The 19,153-nt window shown below is 37.1% G+C and overlaps 2 protein-coding genes across 3 annotated transcripts; both read right to left on the reverse strand.

The window, feature by feature from the left end:
• Nucleotides 1-468: 468 nt before the first annotated feature.
• LOC107602389 (WAS/WASL-interacting protein family member 3-like) lies at nucleotides 469-11,153 on the reverse strand. 2 transcript variants are annotated; one of them, XM_016294877.1, is made up of 8 exons: nucleotides 10,698-11,153; nucleotides 7,618-7,685; nucleotides 6,838-6,970; nucleotides 4,358-4,534; nucleotides 3,458-4,261; nucleotides 2,681-2,821; nucleotides 2,364-2,465; nucleotides 469-1,386 (listed from the first exon to the last, which is right to left on the reverse strand). In XM_016294877.1, the coding sequence occupies exons 2-8, from the start codon at nucleotides 7,672-7,674 to the stop codon at nucleotides 1,346-1,348; spliced, it is 1,455 nt and encodes a 484-aa protein (XP_016150363.1). In that variant the 5' UTR covers nucleotides 7,675-7,685; nucleotides 10,698-11,153; the 3' UTR covers nucleotides 469-1,345. The 2 variants fall into 2 exon arrangements, with proteins under 2 accessions (XP_016150363.1, XP_016150364.1); XM_016294878.1 differs by lacking the exon at nucleotides 10,698-11,153 and adding an exon at nucleotides 9,052-9,365.
• A 2,317-nt stretch (nucleotides 11,154-13,470) lies between these two features.
• Nucleotides 13,471-15,185, reverse strand: LOC107602392 (proline-rich protein 15-like). Its single transcript, XM_016294880.1, has 2 exons — nucleotides 14,933-15,185; nucleotides 13,471-13,896 (listed from the first exon to the last, which is right to left on the reverse strand). The coding sequence occupies exon 2, from the start codon at nucleotides 13,886-13,888 to the stop codon at nucleotides 13,499-13,501; it is 390 nt and encodes a 129-aa protein (XP_016150366.1). The 5' UTR covers nucleotides 13,889-13,896; nucleotides 14,933-15,185; the 3' UTR covers nucleotides 13,471-13,498.
• Between the last annotated feature and the right edge of the window lie 3,968 nt (nucleotides 15,186-19,153).

Raw genomic sequence — 19,153 nt, forward strand, 5'->3', positions numbered from 1 at the left:
AACATAGACTGAGGGAAAACAAAAGAGTATTTTTTCTTTGGTGTATTAGAAAGTCTTTATTTGATAAGTTAGATGTAGAGTTAGTAACAAAGGGCTCCAGCAGCCACTAGAAGCATAAACAAGACATTGTCTAATAAACTTGTGTTAGTTTTAGAAATGTAATTGAATACAATTTTTCTATATATAGTTTCATCCATTTCAACCATTTATTCTGTTCACCTTAGGCCTAAAACACGGTTTCACTCATAGTGGTTAACTTCCTTCCCTTTTACAAAAACGGATGCCCTTTATTTGAAACCGTAACATTAGCAAGACTTCTCTGATCTGTATGCGCAGATTTAACACTCTTTCCTTTTGCCTTATTTTGTATGTCCAGTGGGTGGCAATGTTTCCCAGTGTCTCACATGTGTCCTTGATTCAGAGCTTTAATACAGCATTTCATACTGGCACAGATTTCAAATACAGATATTTGTAAAAATTAAACATAGACTGAGGGAAAACAAAAGAGTATTTTTTTCTTTGGTGTATTAGAAAGTCTTTATTTGATGAGTTAGATGTAGAGTTAGTAACAAAGGGCTCCAGCAGCCACTAGAAGCATAAACAAGACATTGTCTAATAAACTTGTGTTAGTTTTAGAAATGTAATTGAATACAATTTTTCTATATATAGTTTCATCCATTTCAACCATTTATTCTGTTCACCTTAGGCCTAAAACACGGTTTCACTCATAGTGGTTAACTTCCTTCCCTTTTACAAAAACGGATGCCCTTTATTTGAAACCGTAACATTAGCAAGACTTCTCTGATCTGTATGCACAGATTTAACACTCTTTCCTTTTGCCTTATTTTGTAAAGCCATGTTTTAATCTTTTTTTTCTCATTTTTATTCTGTTAGTAGTTTAATCATTTGCCCTTTCAGTCCATTCAGGGTAAGTTGACAGCTGATAGGATAATTAATAAAAGCCTTTTCAGGTATGATAAGCAGAATTATTAGGCATAATATTTTTGTTCCCGAAACATATTAAATGTTAAAACACTTATTATTGACTGAAGAAAATTAATTAGACAGGTAAACACTTTTTGTGTGTGTTAAGAATCAGGGGTTTTAACATGGCTGCAGCTGTAATGAGGAAACTTGTTCTTGAAATGTGGATGGCAAAAAAAAAACATTTAGTTTTACATCCAACTAGAATGTTTTCACAGATAATGCAGCTGAGATTGATAAAGTGGTGCTCGAGTGAGTTGATTTGACCTACAGATTTGGCTGCTGTTCTTCACTGATGATGAGGACGAGGCTTAAAATATGTCCTGCAAAAGGTTAGCACCGAACTTCATATTGTCCTATTTCATCTTAACTGAGTCCTCATGGCAGGAGGTTGTGGGTTGACTGTGAAAACAAAACGGGAAGAGTTCATTTTCAATAAGAATCTGGTCATTCCAGATTTAGTTTCAGTGTTTGCTTGTTTATAAATTATACCAATCAACTGAGGAACTGATCAAACTATTTATTTTCAGTTTTGGACAATTGCTTCATTTTGGATCTGATAATAAATGGATCTTGAAACAAACTGTTTACATTGAAACAGAGACTTGTATACAGTATACACTACTATTCAAAAGTTTGCGTTTGGTAAGATGTTTTTGGAAGAAGTCTCTAATTGTTACCAATGCTGCATTTATTTGATCAAAAATACAGTAAAAACAGAAATAATAATACAATTAAAATGTTTGTCTTTGCCTGAATCACTACGGTACACCTATAATAAGTGTTTATATTCAGACTATTTTAGACCAGTATGGATGACAACCGTTGTGGAATAGCCCAGTACCTGCGTGACACATCATATCCAGTTACATAGTGTACCTTTAAAATAACTATTTTCTATTTTAATATATTTTCAAATTAAATGTTTGCTGCTCAATAAACATTTTTTATTATTATAATTGCTGAAAACACTTGTGTTGCTTAATATTTTTGTGGAACCCATGATTTTAATTGACTCCAAGTGCATCACAGTGTGAGCATCATAATGCTATATTTGGATTTAAAGAGGTGTTAATAATGCAGATTTTTTTGCTGTCAAATTCAAGCACATCGATACTAAATATATTCTGGAATTTGTTATGAAAACTTCTCCCATCCTATTATCACCTTCTTTTTTGCCACTAATTTTAGGCTACATTATACATGTAGTTGTGTATAAAGCAAACGCAGTATTACAATTGTACAAATAATTAAAAGAAAAAAGGATCATCTGTCTCAAGCCTGTCTAAATGAACAGAGGCAACATTATGAGCAGTGTAATTGAACAGAAACTTCACCTTTGCTCACATACACTCTCACACACAAAGAGGTTGTTGTACCTCTGTTCTCTTTGCTGGGGTAGGTACGTGGGAAGTGCCTGAACTCTTCGGGAGGGGGGAAGTCCTCAATCGGATGGAAGTGAAACTTCGATTCAAAGTCATCTGAAAAGCAGAAAAAGAAAAGAAAAAACAGAAATGCTATGCTAAATTAATGTGCTTTGCATATGCACAAACACAAACATGCAAATACACTATTAGTAAATCATAATTTCACTGTATTTCATTACTAGTGTAACTGCTTGTTGCTGTTCATCAGATGGTAATAATAGCCCATTTAGACGTTTAGCTTCATCATTAATGACAACCCGCAGTCTCACCTAAGCTGTGCAGGTGTCCGTTGCGTACTGAGCTGGGCGGAGCTGACAGTGGGAGAGGAGGAGGGGGTGGGATCCTACTGGAGAGTTCAGTGTTAGGAGATCGAGCAGGGGGAGCAGGGGGTGGAGCCATCCGTGGAGCACCTGTCAATCCAAAAGTCTTAATATATGACTGACTATAATTTATCTCAGTTCCGTTTTCATTTTAGTTTTTGTTCTAATATATATACATTATATTTCCAAACACAGTACCATTAAAACGTTTTTTATAACACTTATAAAGTCCAATTAGTTAATGATAACTAAGATTAATGCTTCTGAAGTATTTTTCAATGTTAGTTCATTTTAACTGACGTAGTTATCTTAAAGTTAACAAATGGAATGTTGTATTATTGTACAGTAATAGTACTTTTTAAAATATTTTTTTATTCAGCAAGGATGCATTAAATTGATCAGAAGTGACAGTAAAGACATTTATAATGTTACAAAAATAATCTAAATAGATGCTGTTCTTTTAAACTCTCTATTCATCAAAGAATCCTGAACAAAATATCACAATTCCACAGATATATTAAGCAGCACAACTGTCTTCAATAATATGAATTATTTCTTGCAGCAGCAAATCAGCACAGTAGAATCATTTCTGAAGGATCATGTGACACTGAAGACTGGAGTAATGGCTGCTGAAAAATCAGCTTTGTCATCACAGGAATGAATTACATTTTAAAATATATTAAAATTTGTATATAATATACATAACAAAGGTAATTCGTCATCTACCTGCAAAACGTGGCACTGCAGGGGGCCGTCTACTGGGGGCGTTACAGGGGTAAGATGGTGGCAAAGGTGGTACGCTGGGCCTGTATGTAGGTGAAGGCACGGGAGGTGCTTTCTGAGGTAGCGGAGGAGGTGCTGAGGAGGGGTGACTGCATGCAAATGGAGCAGGAAGAGGAGGAGGTGGGGGAGGAGGCCCTAAAGGACTGTCCTTCATTTCTAACGGGCCTGGAGAAGGGGGCGGAGGGAAGAAGACTCCAGATGACCTGTTAGGGAGCGAGGATGGAGGGACTGATGGAGGTGGTGGAGGGTAGATGACCCCAGATGACCTGTCAGGGAGCGAGGATGGAAGGACTGATGGAGGCGGTGGAGGGTAGAAGACCCCAGATGATCTGTCAGGAAGTGAGGACGGAGGAACCGATGGAGGCAGTGGAGGAGGCGGAGTCGTAGGCATGGGAATGGAGTGTGATTGGACAAGTAACCAAGTGGGTTTTGCCATTTGAGGAGGAGGGGGTGGGGGAAGGCAGGTGGGGAGAGGAGGTGGTCTATTACTGGGCCGCTCCTGAGGAGGAGGTGGAGGGGCAGAAGAAGGAGGAGTAGAAGACAGTTTGAAAGAAGGATGTGTAGTTTGGCTTGGGGAGGGAGGGGCTGTGTATGAGGAAATAGGCCGAGTTTTAGACAGTGTGGAGGCTCTTTCCAAAGGTTTGTGGGAGGGGGAAAGATCAGGGGCGCTTCCTCTGAACCCATCTCCCTGTGATGGAGGGTTCCAGAGAGGCTGTTTCAGGCTTGCGGTAGAGCCGGAACGAGACACTGAAACACAAAAAAGCCATATCAAAAAGTAATTCAAAAGTTGTCCAGTACTGAAAATATACAAAGCATGAAAATAAACAGATCTGACTTCAATACCCAGGTTGTGATGTGGCTGTTTGTCTCTTTGCCCGGATGGTTTGAGTACAGGAAATCCCCCGGCAAATATTCCACTCAGACTTGGACCCACTGCAGATGGAGCAGATCCTGCTGTGTTTGTAGAGTTTCCAGCAGCCACATTTCTTCCACTGTCATCCACACTATTCACTTTAGGTTCTGCAAAAATGCACACATCACCATTATGCTTACTGTGATTTCACCAAGTACAGCATGTTCCTGGATTACACTGCAATACACCATTCAGGGTTAGATTTAGTCTTAAGGCTGAGGTTTTTTAATAAATCTACAATTTTCATCTGATTTTATGGTTAGTGTTAGTGTAAAGGATATGAATAGGCTATATATATATATTTTTTTTTATTTTTTTTTTAAATATCAATTACAATTTTATAGCAGACTCTAATGTTTATAATTGAATATTAATATTAATAATGAATCATTAATCATTTAATATTAATAATTTAATATTTATGTGATGAGTGGGGCGGGGCTGAGAACCGTGGGAATGGAGCGAGGCCGGTGGAGTAAATCATAATGAGCCACACCTGCGCCACTCACCGGTCTCGAGTCCCACGGAGGAGCTCCGGAAGGATAAAAGGAGGAGTGACGACAGTGTTGGACGAGAGAGGACCAGGCCTGGACTGTTTATGTTGATGTTTTATTATGTTTTATGCGGCAGTCATCCGTGAGGGGCTGCTGCTTTTACTTTCCTTTTGTGTTTGTTCATTTCTTTATTAAAGTTTTAGGTTCCCGCCTCCTTCTTCCCGATCTACAAACTTTGTTACCATTTAATATCAATCTTTTCACAGTGTGAGTAACTTAATGTTGGGCAGTTACAATGAGTTTCAGTGTCCCATTTTTCTCTGGTTTGATTTTCATCACAGTATCCATGATACACCAAAATAAAACTCAAGTTGTGTGGCATCAAATGGTCTAATCTAATCAGGTACTGAGTTTTAGCATAATTAATGTTTAACATGACACAACATGACTTAGATCCATGAAGTGTAAAAAATATATATATATATATTTAGTTTGCAATTTTTTTTATACATCAACTAAATTATAGTTATAAACTGTAGTTGCAAACTAAAATATATTTTCAATATCTAGTTTTCGTCATCTTAATAGCTCCTGTTATAACAATAACCTTTTTCAGGACCAATAAAAGATATTGCCCAAGAACATCCTACTTTCAGTCACATAAAGCAGACAGACTCAAGACAAACAGTGATGCATAAACGGGAACTGTAAGGTGAAGTGAGCCAATGACTTATTAATGAACATGGCATGTCCTGAGCACAGAGAATACTGCTGTCCTTTGTAATAAAGAGGAAGATGAGGAGCATTGTCACCCCCCACTTTCTGTGTGATCCTCACTCCAGCACTTCCTGAGGTCTTGGTCCTTTATCTGCCACTGTGCATTTCCATATACAGATAGAAAGTCTGTGTGTCTTACGATTCTCTCCAGCCAATCCGTGATCAGCAGAGTTTACACGTCACGTTTTGGTAACGGTACGGTTCACTTGGAACCCCAACCGAGGTGGTACTAAAAAAAGTACCAGGTACCGGGTACTATACCCAGTGGAAAACCCCCAAAAAGTGAACCGTAACGAGTCGTACCGTGTCGTACCATGCAGTGGAAAAGCGCCATAAAACTGTTTTTTAAGTCACATGACAAAACTGCAATAGCACTTTTAACCAGCAGATGGTAAAAGTGGCCATGAGTGTAAAACTACCAGGGAACATTTGGATTATTTCTAACCCTAACCCTGAGTTCAAATATAGCTCTGACACTGATAAATCCTAACAACTTATCAGTCATTCAGTCATATCAGTCAGTTTTCTCCTCATACTTACTCTTTTGTTTCATTTTCTCGAGAGAGACGAGTCGTACCGTGTCGTACCATGCAGTGGAAAAGCGCCATAAAACAGTTTTTTAAGTCACATGACAAAACTGCAATAGCACTTTTAACCAGCAGATGGTAAAAGTGGCCATGAGTGTAAAACTACCAGGGAACATTTGGATTATTTCTAACCCTAACCCTGAGTTCAAATATAGCTCTGACACTGATAAATCCTAACAACTTATCAGTCATTCAGTCATATCAGTCAGTTTTCTCCTCATACTTACTCTTTTGTTTCATTTTCTCGAGAGAGTAATTTAATACAGGTTCTCATGCTGACACAACACTCTCATCCTCAATAACCAATCATTGAAAATGCAATGCTGGTAGCTCTGGTTACATTAATAAACAACATTCCAGTGTTGCCATCATACAGCAGATATGAATTTTGGACTGCAAAATCAGATAATCAGGAAACGAACCTGAAATAGTATCAGTTTAGTATTCATATTTCCCATGCTTGCAAACAGATGGATTGTTGCCAAGTGACTCATTTCACCTTATCAGCGTTAAAGAATTGGGCTTATGTTAATAAAGTTGATTTTGACTCACTGTCAATGATTGGTGCGCTTCTGTCATTGACTTGTGTGACCTTTTTCAGTCTTGTCCCTTTCTGAATGTCAGACAGGAGAGCACTGCGACCTCCACCCTCAGAACGCTGGATTTTAGGAGGGTCTGTCCGTGACTGTAAAAGAAAGAGTGGAAAAATGGAAACTTTCTTAGTGTTGTGAAGTTCTAATGAGTTTCACTGTGCCTTTGGTTTTCTTTGGTAAGATTTTTCTCACAGTATCCATGATATACCAAAACAGGACTCAAACTAGCCAAAAATGGTCTAATCTAATCAGGTACTGAATTTTAACATGACTAAAGACTGGATGAAGACCGTTTCATCTGTTTTTATCCATATGATGAAAGTCATAGGAGTCCAAAACAACAATATCTTGGCATGGACATTTTTTAAAAACCTTCTTTTGTGTTTTACAGAAGAAAAAAAGGCATGAGGGTGAGTAAATGTATCATAATTTTCAATACAGGGTGAACTATCCCTTTAATGTTGGTTTTGTTCAAAGATGTCATTTGTGTGCACATGCATTCAAACAGAAAGCCAAATCTGAATATGTGACACCTGTGCTGTATATGCCTCTGAAATTTTATCTCTAATTAATAATGCAAATCTAGCCAGGTGGTTGCCAGGAGGAACTGCGTGACGGGAACAGAGAGAAAGATAGACAGAGAGACAGATGGAAAAAAGAAAGAGCCATTGTACACACATTCTGATGAACTATATTACAATAATAGCTGTCTGTGGATGTGTGTGTGCATGGATCTCACTTGTGCAGGAGCTGCAGAATGTGGAGGTGGGGGAGGTGGAGGAGGAGGGACAGGCATCACTCAAGAATCTGAAAAAACAGTCACATATTAAAACACAAACTGTGAGCTGTGACCCTTGCCCTCCGGATGGGACTATTTACATTATTTGACCTCTCAATTGGACCTCACGTAGATATTTAAATTATTATAATTAAACAAAATTTATATTTTAATTATATATTCAAAGATAACATTTAAATTTACTATTACATTTGAATCATTCGAATTCTAATCATTGTAATATTCTGATTTGCTGCTCAAAAACATTTATTATTATTGTTGACAACAGCTGAGTAAAATTTTTCAGGTTTCATTAATGAATAGAAAGTTCAGAAGAACAGCATTTATCTGAAATAGAAATCTTTTGTAACATTATAAATGTATTTCCCATCACTTTTGATCACAATTTAAGGCATCCTTGCTAAATAAAAGTATTAATTTCTATAGCCCCCCCCCCAAAATGTATACTGACTCCAAGCTTATGAATGGTATAGTGCTATTGTTACAAAAGCTTTTAATTGCAGATGAATGCTGATCTTTGGATCTTTCTGTTCATCAAAGAATCCTGAAAAAAATGCACTCAACTGTTTCAAATATTATTATTAATAATAATAAATCAAAACATTAGAATGATTTCTGAAGGATCACGTGACACTGAAGACTGGAGTAATGACTGCTGAAAAAATCAGCTTTGAAATCACAGGAATAAATTACATTTTAAAATATAATATTATATTTTATCATATTAAAATATTATAAAATAATTCTATTTTAATATTATAAAGCAATATCAAAATATAATATTTCACAATATTACTGCTTTTGCTGTATTTTGGATCAAATAAATGCAGGCTTGGTGAGCAGAAGATAATTATTTAAAAAACATTAAAAAAATAATCTTACTGTTTAAAAACTTTTGACTGGTAGTGTGTGTGTGTGTATATATATATATATGTATGTACTTTATTTAGTTAGTCTTATACAGCATAAACTTAAACAGCAAGCATGGTACAAAATGAACAACAGTACGGTACAAATATATAAAAATAAAAGGAAACAGAATAAATATTAAATATAAATATCTCTGATAAATATTTCTGATACATGCAATATTAAAAGGTCAGTCAGGTCAAAAGATCACAATGTTTACATCTTTAAGCCAGGTATACAGAAAAATAGCACAAAAAATAAATAAATACATTACAATGACATGTATTACAAAAATACAAAACAAGATCAATAAATGTTCTGAAATTTATATTATAATTAAGCAAAATGTATAGTTTAATTATAGATATTTACATTAATAAATATTAAATAAAATAATATAAAATTAAATTAAATTAATAAGTCCACACATTTTATTTTAAATGTATTTTGTAAATGCTGACTTACAGTTAGAGCTCCAGCTAAACACAAGTGTTAAAGAACACCAAGAACTTTTCAGCACTTCACTGTGGTTTCAACATGACAAAGCGATCTCCCCACACCCCCTCTCTCTCCACAAGTCTACAGTGCACGTTCCTCTTGGCACGAAGCTTGTCCATCACAAGATGCACCCAACAGGAACCCTCCCTTCTCTTTTAGGAAAACCAATCTCCTGCTTCCACAATGCTAGTGAGAGGTTCCAAAGATCATCTTTTGAAGAAACTGCATTTAACCCTGAACTAGGGCCATCTCTACCATATAAAACCGTGAACTTGACTTGTAAAAGGAACATGCATTCAAATAATCTCAGATCAGAATAAAGTGGCAACAATGGAGTCTGTTGTTGAAGAAATAGAGCTGCTCAACTTCTGGTAAGCCCAGCAGCTAATCAGAGCTATTGTGTGAGGAAGAGAAACACGCTAAATACAGTTGAGAAATGTAGAAGGAATTTAGTTAATATGTTCATTTTTAGGAATGTTTATTCTTGTCAAAATAGAGAAACATTGTGTTATTGCTCCATGGAGGAAATGACAAACGGACAAGTTCAAGCATTAGGAAATTCTAATGTGAAATTAATTTCACGTTTGTGCATCACTAAATGGATAAAATCCCAGCATTGTTCAAAAGACACAAGAGGAATCAGCTAGTCATCCTTTGGCCTCTTTCATGATATGATTGTCCATGATCTTGGGGGTTATATTTCATCCAGCAGCATAGCTCCAAACAACTCTCTGTCTTTCCCTAGAGTCCCATTAACAGCTTTCCCATGGAGATGTTGACACCCAAGGTTGTGCTGGTCCACCCATGTGGAAACATTTGTATCCACCTGTAGAGACATGCTGTATAATATCTGGCCGATGCTAATCATGACACGTGTGAATGATTTGTATTCTTTTTTAAGTATATATATTTTCATATATATATATATTTCATTAATTTCATGTGAATTTTATAACATTAGACTAAAAATACCTGCAATGTTAAGTACAGTGTGAGAGAGTTAAAATTAAATGATTATTTAAATGAATAATTCATATGAAAATAAATAGGTTTGTTTACTTAAAGGGATAGACGACCCAAAAAAATGTAAATTCAGTTCATTACAAACCTGTATGAATTTCTTCTTTCTGTGGACCATAAAAGAAGATATTTTGATAAAAGTCTTTGAGAAATAATTTTTTTTTATGTACAATTGAACTTCATTGGTTAACAAAACTGTTTGGTTAATAATATTCAATATAACATATCTTTGCTGTTCCACACAAGAAAGAAAGTCATGCATCAGGTTTGTACAGACAAGAGTGTGAGTAAACGATGACAGAATTGTCATTATTGGGTGAACTGTTCCATTAAGGGTCAAAGTACAACATTTTAACCATTAAAAATCCAGATAGCCTACTAAACTGTCATTCGAAAAGTTGTGAAATATGACCAGACTGTTCACATTTAAGGCTGGTTACTGTCAGTGCTGTGTGTCAATGACACTCACTAACAGAGTCCAGCTGAGAACACAGACCAATGTCGTGCCAAACATAACGGTAGTGGTTCAATGGTATTATGCAAAACCTGGTTTACTGTAGTCAAGTGTAAGTGTTCTTCAAAGGCAACTGTACCTTTGCGGGCTGGAAAGCTGAAGTTTCGTGGGTTTCTGTTCCTCCGGTGGACGCAGGGAAGCTGTTCAGAGGCCAGTCTGGGCGCGAGGCTGGGTCCGCATACTGCGCGCCTTTGACCCACGAGATACAGTTAATGACCGCGAGCTCGTGTTATAATTAGGAAGACGCCGAGGACGTAGGGTTTCACGACGTCTATTCGCGTCTAATTTTCCGTTAAGTACGTGACGCATAAAAAGTAGCCTATAATTCGCTGGTCAAACCAAAACACTTGAAGAAATTTGTAGAACTATGTCCTTTCCACTTGGTAAAAAATAATCCACTAGAAATGTTTCATTTATAACACTTCGTGACACAATTTCCAAATGCTGTGCTCCTTTTCTCAGTTTGGAATTTATTCGGTGTGAACTGAACCGGACTCCAGCACGCGCACTCTGTAGTCCGCCTGTTGCGTCTGGGGTGCACGCGCAACACAGCAGCAGGCGGCGCGCGGTGGGAGGTTGTCTTGACCATGAACCTTTTTTTTATTGCAATTGAAAGAATAACAACAGTTATGAACAGTTAGGGGCTAACGGACATCACATGAAGTTTGACCATAAACCTGGCTGTGTCATATTTTGTATTATTTACAGTTTAAACCCGAAATAATACACCCGAGAGCGTTTATGTAGAAAGAATGTCAAATTTCTATAACGAAAATAAAATAAAAATAAATGTTAAGGCTTTTATGAGTTGTTTAACATCATATCTAGTTTGTGTGCTTCAGGTGGCTGTACTCTATGCTGCGCGCGACCAGATCGCTCTCTAGTGGTAGTTTTGGACAAAGCTTCGTTTGTGTGTGTGTGTGTGTGTGTGTGTGTGTGCGCGCAGAGTAGAGAGGCATGGCTAATTAAAGATAACCTCCAAACCAGATTTGATCAGAAATGGGGTCAAGAAAGTATCTCAATATTTCATTGAGTGAAAATAAATTCAGCTACTTCTAAAAACTATTAAGTGTGTCAAACAACAATGCTAAAATGTGTTTGATTCAATAAGAACAGTGCAGCCATGGCTCAACAAGTCTTAATTATAATAATGGTAAGAAAAGCATTTGTCCATGCAAATGATCTAATATTTTCCACCCTATTAGGGAAAGACAGTGTAGTCATTCTGGCTCACTCTGAGAAACGTGTCTTCTAAGAGTAAGGAATGTTGTGATACAGGGTTGATGAGGTTAAAGATGACAGCCTCGGGTGAGGTGACGAGCATTAGCACACACTAATACTGTAACTCTAATAATGACCTATTGCTTTCTGTTTACCCCACCCATAACAAACACTCACATACACGTAACCACATTCAGGGGCAACAACAACTCAGCATGCACAAAAGGATTCCTTAGATGGAAAATCATCTGTTTATTTAAAATCTGATGTAGTAACACTTCCTTCCCAAAGCTAAATTTAGCAAACTAATGCATAAGAGTACAGTATATTCCACATTTTTCCTGATTGCACTGAAACCTTGTCTAAATCATCATTATAGACACAAATCTCAAATCTGTCTGTGCATCACTACTCAAAGGATCTGAACATCTGAAGCTACAGAGGCCTACGTCTCTTACAACCAGCTTCACAATAACAGATGAAATTATTAGATCTCATAGTTTGATCACAGTTTTTTTAACCCAATTATCAGGTTCCATTCTAATTTAGGATGACTGAATAGTACTTTATCCAAATTCAACTTGTGTCTTCAATAATATACTCATATAACTACCGTAAACACTCTTTGCTAAACTAACGGCTTATAGTTTTAGTTATATTGCTTTTCTTGACCTCTCCGTTATATCTTTACTGTTAGATTTTTAACTAAACATTATAAGAATAGAATCTTTGGTTTGTCTAATGAAAATTGACTGTTTTTGCTGTGGGAGAACTTAATCACAAGATGTCCTGGATTCAATAAAACAAACTACACAAGAAAACACACGTCAGATGCATGACTATCATGGCATATAATAATGTGATTCTGGACGGATAGGTCCACCACCCTAACCCTTATAAAATCTGTGGCATGCATGGACAAGCATTAAAAACAAGTCATGATAAGGCTGTGCTTACAGCGCACTGATTACCATTAAAAAATAATTGCTGCTAAATCTTTCTAACGAGTCCTTCATGAAACATTGCAGTAACACCACAAAACAGTGCAAATTGTGTATGACAAAGCTCTAAAAAAATTATGTTTTATCCTTCACAAAAATAATTCTGCTGAATGTCTAATAACCCTGAAAAACAACTTATGGTTTGCTGGTCTTAAGGCTGGTCTACACTCTAAAAAATGCTGGGTTAAATACAACCCAGTGCTGGGTAAAATAGGGACAAACCCAGCAATTGGGTTGTTTTGACCCAGCGGTTGGGTTACTACCCAGAAGGTTGGCCGCTGGGTCAAAACAACTCAATTGCTGGGTTTGTCCCTATTTTACCCAGCACTGGGTTGTATTTAACCCAGCATTCTTTAGTCTTCCAGACTGGCCCAGCTGGTCTCCCAGCTAGACCAGTTGTAAAGTGCCTAAAACCCCTTTAAAACCAACAAAAGACTAGCCTGCCTAGGCTAAGAAACAAGTTATGCAGTTTTTTTCAGCAGGGAAATGTCATTATTTCCAGCATTTGGAAAATAAAGTCTCTGTGATATGATTAACTTACTCCAAAAGGCTATCCTCATAACTTCATATAAGTGCATTGCATTCATGAGTCAAACGGAGTTCAACAGTCTCAGAATGGAGGTAGTGCTCTACCATCGGGTATAAACCGCGGTTGCAGTCAGCGCGTTGACTGGACGTCGGTTGATTTGGCTGCAGTGGGTTTCCCATCACCCCCGTTGTTCTGTGGAAGACTCACGCGGGTCTTCCGTTTCTCTTTGAAGCGTCCGGAGCGGGACACGGTGAGATTACGGCGATTTGAGCTCTCGTTGAAAGTTGGCTGAACAGCTGAGTCGTCATATGTTTCGTCGCTCGGTAAGCAGTTGCCCACTTCTTTCGTTGGACATGTCTGTGAGGTGAGCTGTTGGTCCGGCTCAGCGGAGGGATGCTGTGTGGACCCTTCTGAAGGCTGATTACAGAGGTCCTGTTCCAGTGTCGCCGCCGATTCTCTGGCCGCCTTTCTCCTCTTGCCCACGAAAGACCTCCACCAGGGAGCTATTTTCTCTGTCATTGTTAAAACTAAACAGACAATAAATAAATAAATACGATCAAGTTAGCCTACTACTTCAACATTAAAACTGGAAGAACTGTGTTGTAGCTATTTTTAGGTGTACCTAGCATTGAATCGTGATCTATAAACCCACGTATATGACGCTATGACGTAAGAACAACAATAGACAACATGTCTATTCAAGAATAACAACAACACAGTGTAATCTGAGATAGATTAGACTAGAGAATAGATTAGGTTTAATATAGGCTACTTTATTGTAATAGGCTAGGCCTATATCTCCACCCTTCATTTGGATACATTAATGTTATAAAATGGATATTGCTAGGGATCGATGACAAGTGATGTCCAAGGTGGAGCAGTCTTTTAAATCTAGTTTAAAACTCGTGTTAGATCACATGTTCTTAGAAATATAAACATTGCATTTATGTTGGTTTCATAAATTATGAATGTGTATAGCCCATCATTTTCTTCCAAAGCTCTGGTTTAATGAGATATATGCCAGGAGTGTTACATCATACTTTTCTGAAGAAAAAAAAAAAAAGTTAAGATTTTCTTTCTTTTATCTTATAGTGGTTTAAAGGGGTCATCTCCGTTTTATGATTGTCACATGACAACAAAATGGCTTCCTGTAGCCTATGTTGATTACACCATTGATATTAAAATTGCTTTACAGTTTTTTTTTAGAAATAGCCTAGTAAAAAATAGTAATAAAATATTATTCCAAATATGTTTTATCATTTTTGTTTTTAAATCTCTGTTACACCACTTCTGACATTTTTCTACTGCCATACAAAATATAAAAATGTAAGAACATTCATCATATGGGCTATATGTGTCACACTCTGTATGAATGGCATTTAAAAAAAAATGCGAATAACTTCATTAATACAAAACAAATGAGCTTCACGTCACAAGACAAACAGCCTAGGATATTGCCCTGTGATGCAGAACAGGTTTACAGCCCATAAGCTCGAGAGAGTCTTTTACAGGTGATGATTCACGCCACAACAACGAACCTGATCATCAGCCTGAGCGACTCACCTGCACAAAAATTATGACAACAAGATAAATGCAGCCCGAGGTTCCTCTAAATGAAAGGTGTGTTGAAACAACAGAGACGCTGAATCCTCAGAAGAAATCACGGTGCGTGAAAATCATCTTTCACTCCCACGTATCAGAAGACTTCAATCACTGAGACGCAGCTTTGCGCATAACTCGACTGAATAGATATCTTTGTCTGTGAGAAACCGTAACATCATCCTTTGCCCAACATCACCTGGAGGAGGTTCTGAATATGCCACGCAAAATTTGAACTTACGTGAAAGACTTTATAGTGTCGTCGCAGTTTACAAGAGTACCTGAGATTCCACCTCCGAAACTACCATGAGTGCACCTGTCCTGTCTTCTGATTGGTCGAAAGGCCTGGGGATCGGTCACCTGAGGAGAATTCAGGTAATTCTACTATGGCGGTAGGTTGGGCTTGCGGTTGCCATGGGAACGAACATCGAGTCGCTTTTTTTCCGGTGAAACTTTTTTCTTTTTTTGGAAAAGGTGGGGAGCATTCTTGTGTGATCTAAACAAACGAGGCCAACCCTCAACTACTATGTCAATGCCTATTGATAGACTGAACGTCGAAATTAATCGAGGCTGTAGCTAAAACAATTCCATATTGTACAAAGTCAGCTTCACACAGAAGAGTAGTGTTCCCACTTCACCGAACACTGGAGTGAGGCAACATGCGGGTCTTAAATGTTGCAGAAATGACAATGGAAACATTATTCTAGGCTGTCATTCTCAAAGCCCCACATGAATACAGAATGCAGTGTGTAGGCTATGACCAGAACTGTGAAGTTAGTTATGTCTGACTCCACTTTACAGTGAATGGACAGCTAATGGTGTGACAACTGTGGTGTGAAGTTATATTTCACTCTGGTTGACTGCATTAGAAAGGATATTTAGACAAAGAGCTGAACAATCCAAGGCCTCTGTGTTACTCATATCACTTTGATCAGCATATATTACATTGTAGGCTGTCTCAAGGTACTGGGGTTGTTTGAAAGAATCCCCTGAGGTCTTGCAACATTTTGTCACTCCCAGCTTGTCCTGAAGTAAGAGTTTAGTGTTAAACGGAAGTGTGGACTGATACCAGTTTCTACTGTACTATTGGCTCACAATGTTCCAGTGCGTTCACCACACACATGCTGGTACACAGTGAACCATCAAGATTTACACACAGTTTTTATTTGCTTGAAGTATCTCTTTCAGTCTCTGTTTGGGTCTTTCTCTCTCTTTCATAAAGACGATCACAGATATACATTATAGATAAATCACATTTGTTTCTGAAAGATAAACGTATCTTTGAGCATACAATTACTACATTTCCACAGCAACATTTTTATATAATTTATTGTAATGCTGCTTTAATATAGATTAATATAGAAGATTTAATATAGAATAAAATAAAATGTCAAATTGCAATATTATTGCTGAAATGATTGATTGATTTGCAACTGAAAATCTGCTTGCTTATATACATATACATAGATAGATAGAAAGATATCAATATTTTAGATATATATCTAAAGATGGAAAATATATATAATAATTATGACAAACTCATTATGTGTAGAACTTGAAGACAAAAATAAAAATATAAAGCTAGCATGATATAATTGCAACAATCTTTTAATATTGCATTTTGCTCACTTTTAATTACATTGATCTGAACATTTCCATTAGAATGCTGATTTACTTATATATTGTGTATGAAAAAACTGAGCAGAGGCTCTTTGCTGGGTGGCCTGCAGGATCATCATAGGGTCATCTGAAAGACAGACGGACATCTCTTGGTTTCAGAAGAAGACTGGATGGGTCAGAAGGGGAATGGTCAGGAATGCAACTATAGTTTCATTGCACCAGCAAGCTACAAGTTGTAGCAAGGAATGCCATCTGAAATAGTCTCTGCTCCCTGTGTGATGGTACCGGGTACAGTGAGGAATGTTACTCATAACAGCTTCTCAATTTTTGAGTGCATATGTGAAACAAAGAGAAAGAATGAGAGAGAGAATTAGAAAAGAGGAAATATCCAGGAATGTGGTTTCCACAGTATCATTCAACACTACTGTAGCCCTGTACAGGAAGAGTTTATGAAATATGTCACCAGCCCTGCTGCATACTTGGGGGACTCCCTCTCTTCCACAGGGATCGAAACCACACATACTGCACATGCTAGCCACATTACATTCAATTAATATGCACCACACAGCAGGTAAATCAAGAGTTGTGCAAAACTACACATTGAACAAAACTACATGTTTCTAGGAAACATATGCACTCACAGTGAGTGTTTTGTATTGCCAAATATTGCTAAATTATATACATACATACATTTTTTGAGAAATATTAATCTATCTAACGAAAACACACATAAACTGTGCTCACATTACTGGTATTTGATTAGGGGTAAAACATTTACTTGAGAGTGAGAGTGACATACCAATCTTTCAGTATTGAGAAAACTTAGAGCCGAAATACAAACAAACCCACTGAATGATTTCACTAAATCACTTCACACTCTGCATCTATCGCTTGATCGATCAATCTAAAACCTTTAGATAGATCTATCTATCTATCTATCTATCTATCTATCTATCTATCTATCTATCTATCTATCTATCTATCTATCTATCTATCTATCTATCTATCTATCTATCTGTCCGTCCGTCCGTCTGTCTGTGTGTCTGTCTATCTATCCATCTATATTGCTTTCTTTCTTTTTTTCTTTCTTTCTGTCTGTCTAACTATATAGGTTTCAAAATATGAAGCAATAAATATTTTCTTCAAAATGAAGACAAGTAGTGTTGGACACTTTCTGGTTGTGGAACATATTTATTGTTAATATAATATAGGTTAAGTGGCAGGGACATCATACATCTATGAATAATTACCTCAAGAACAGTCAGTTAAAAAAAGTGGCTCAGAAAGGTGAAGTTATGTAAAAGGTCTACCATCATTTGTTTGCAGATGCTACTTTGATATTTTGTATATAATTGAATAAAATGTACAAAAAGTGTACAAAAGTGTGTGCGTGTTTGTGTGTGTGTGTGTATGTGTTTCACAATATATGCTTTTTGAACATGCATCATGCAGCACTGTCCTGTAAATGTACTGGCCTGCATAATGCATTGCTGAAGTAGTATCAGGTGCATCATTCAATGTTTGCTTCTAGGTGTTTTATTTCAAATGGACATCGAAACAAAAAGGTCTTGGCTGAAATATGGTTATTATGTCATCTCTCTCTTTCTGTATGACCACTCCCTCTCTGCCTTTTTTCTCTCTTTCTCTTTGAGCATGAGAGAGTAAGAGAGGACAGAGAAAAACTCTACCACTCTACCAGCCTGTTGGACTGGTAGAGTGGGTCTCCTCATTCAGAAACACCAAGTTATCTCACTGTACAATGTGCCTACTCTGTGAATGTTTGTGTGTGTGTGTGTGTGTGTGTGTGTGTGTGAGAGTACATCTGTACATGCGCTATAGTGTGCACTTGTTTCCTTGCATCTAAAAATGAATGAGAGTTGGATCCAGTATGTTACAAATCTAATATAAGGATTTTGGGGGAATTTTTTAACAATAAAAAATATAAGGACGTAAAATGAACATGAAATATTTATGATTCTGTCATAAATCAAATAAGCAAATTTGTGAAACTCATCATGTGAACCCTCTATACAGATGATCAGATGTTTGTGCACCCAGTGAAGCACAAGATGCTCTTTGGATCATCTTAAATCTTGGAGAACATGGTCATCGGGTTTTGAAAAAATTAGAGTTCATGCGGCCTGAGTGGTGTTGTTATTAAAGCAAATAATTAAATTAATTAATGCTGATAATTTAATTTGTAATGAAAAAACAAATCGGGGAAAATGCTCATCTCTCTCTTTCTGTATGACCACTCCCTCTCTGCCTTTTTTCTCTCTTTCTCTTTGAGCATGAGAGAGTAAGAGAGGACAGAGAAAAACTCTACCACTCTACCAGCCTGTTGGACTGGTAGAGTGGGTCTCCTCATTCAGAAACACCAAGTTATCTCACTGTACAATGTGCCTACTCTGTGAATGTTTGTGTGTGTGTGTGTGTGTGTGTGTGTGTGTGAGAGTACATCTGTACATGCGCTATAGTGTGCACTTGTTTCCTTGCATCTAAAAATGAATGAGAGTTGGATCCAGTATGTTACAAATCTAATATAAGGATTTTGGGGGAATTTTT

The sequence above is a fragment of the Sinocyclocheilus grahami genome, unplaced genomic scaffold (assembly GCF_001515645.1).
Source record: "Sinocyclocheilus grahami isolate Dianchi unplaced genomic scaffold, SAMN03320097.WGS_v1.1 scaffold325.1, whole genome shotgun sequence".
Lineage (NCBI taxonomy): Eukaryota > Metazoa > Chordata > Actinopteri > Cypriniformes > Cyprinidae > Sinocyclocheilus > Sinocyclocheilus grahami.

Coding starts and splice junctions, on each gene's coding strand:
- LOC107602389 (XM_016294877.1), bottom strand. CDS start 7,674: ATGCCTGTCCCTCCTCCTCCACCTCCCCCACCTCCACATTCTGCAGCT. Junction 2,822..3,457: donor TGCAGTGCCACGTTTTGCAG/GTAGATGACGAA, acceptor TTGGATTGACAG/GTGCTCCACGGATGGCTCCA. Junction 1,387..2,363: donor CCCCAGCAAAGAGAACAGAG/GTACAACAACCT, acceptor TTGTTTTCACAG/TCAACCCACAACCTCCTGCC.
- LOC107602392 (XM_016294880.1), bottom strand. CDS start 13,888: ATGACAGAGAAAATAGCTCCCTGGTGGAGGTCTTTCGTGGGCAAGAGG.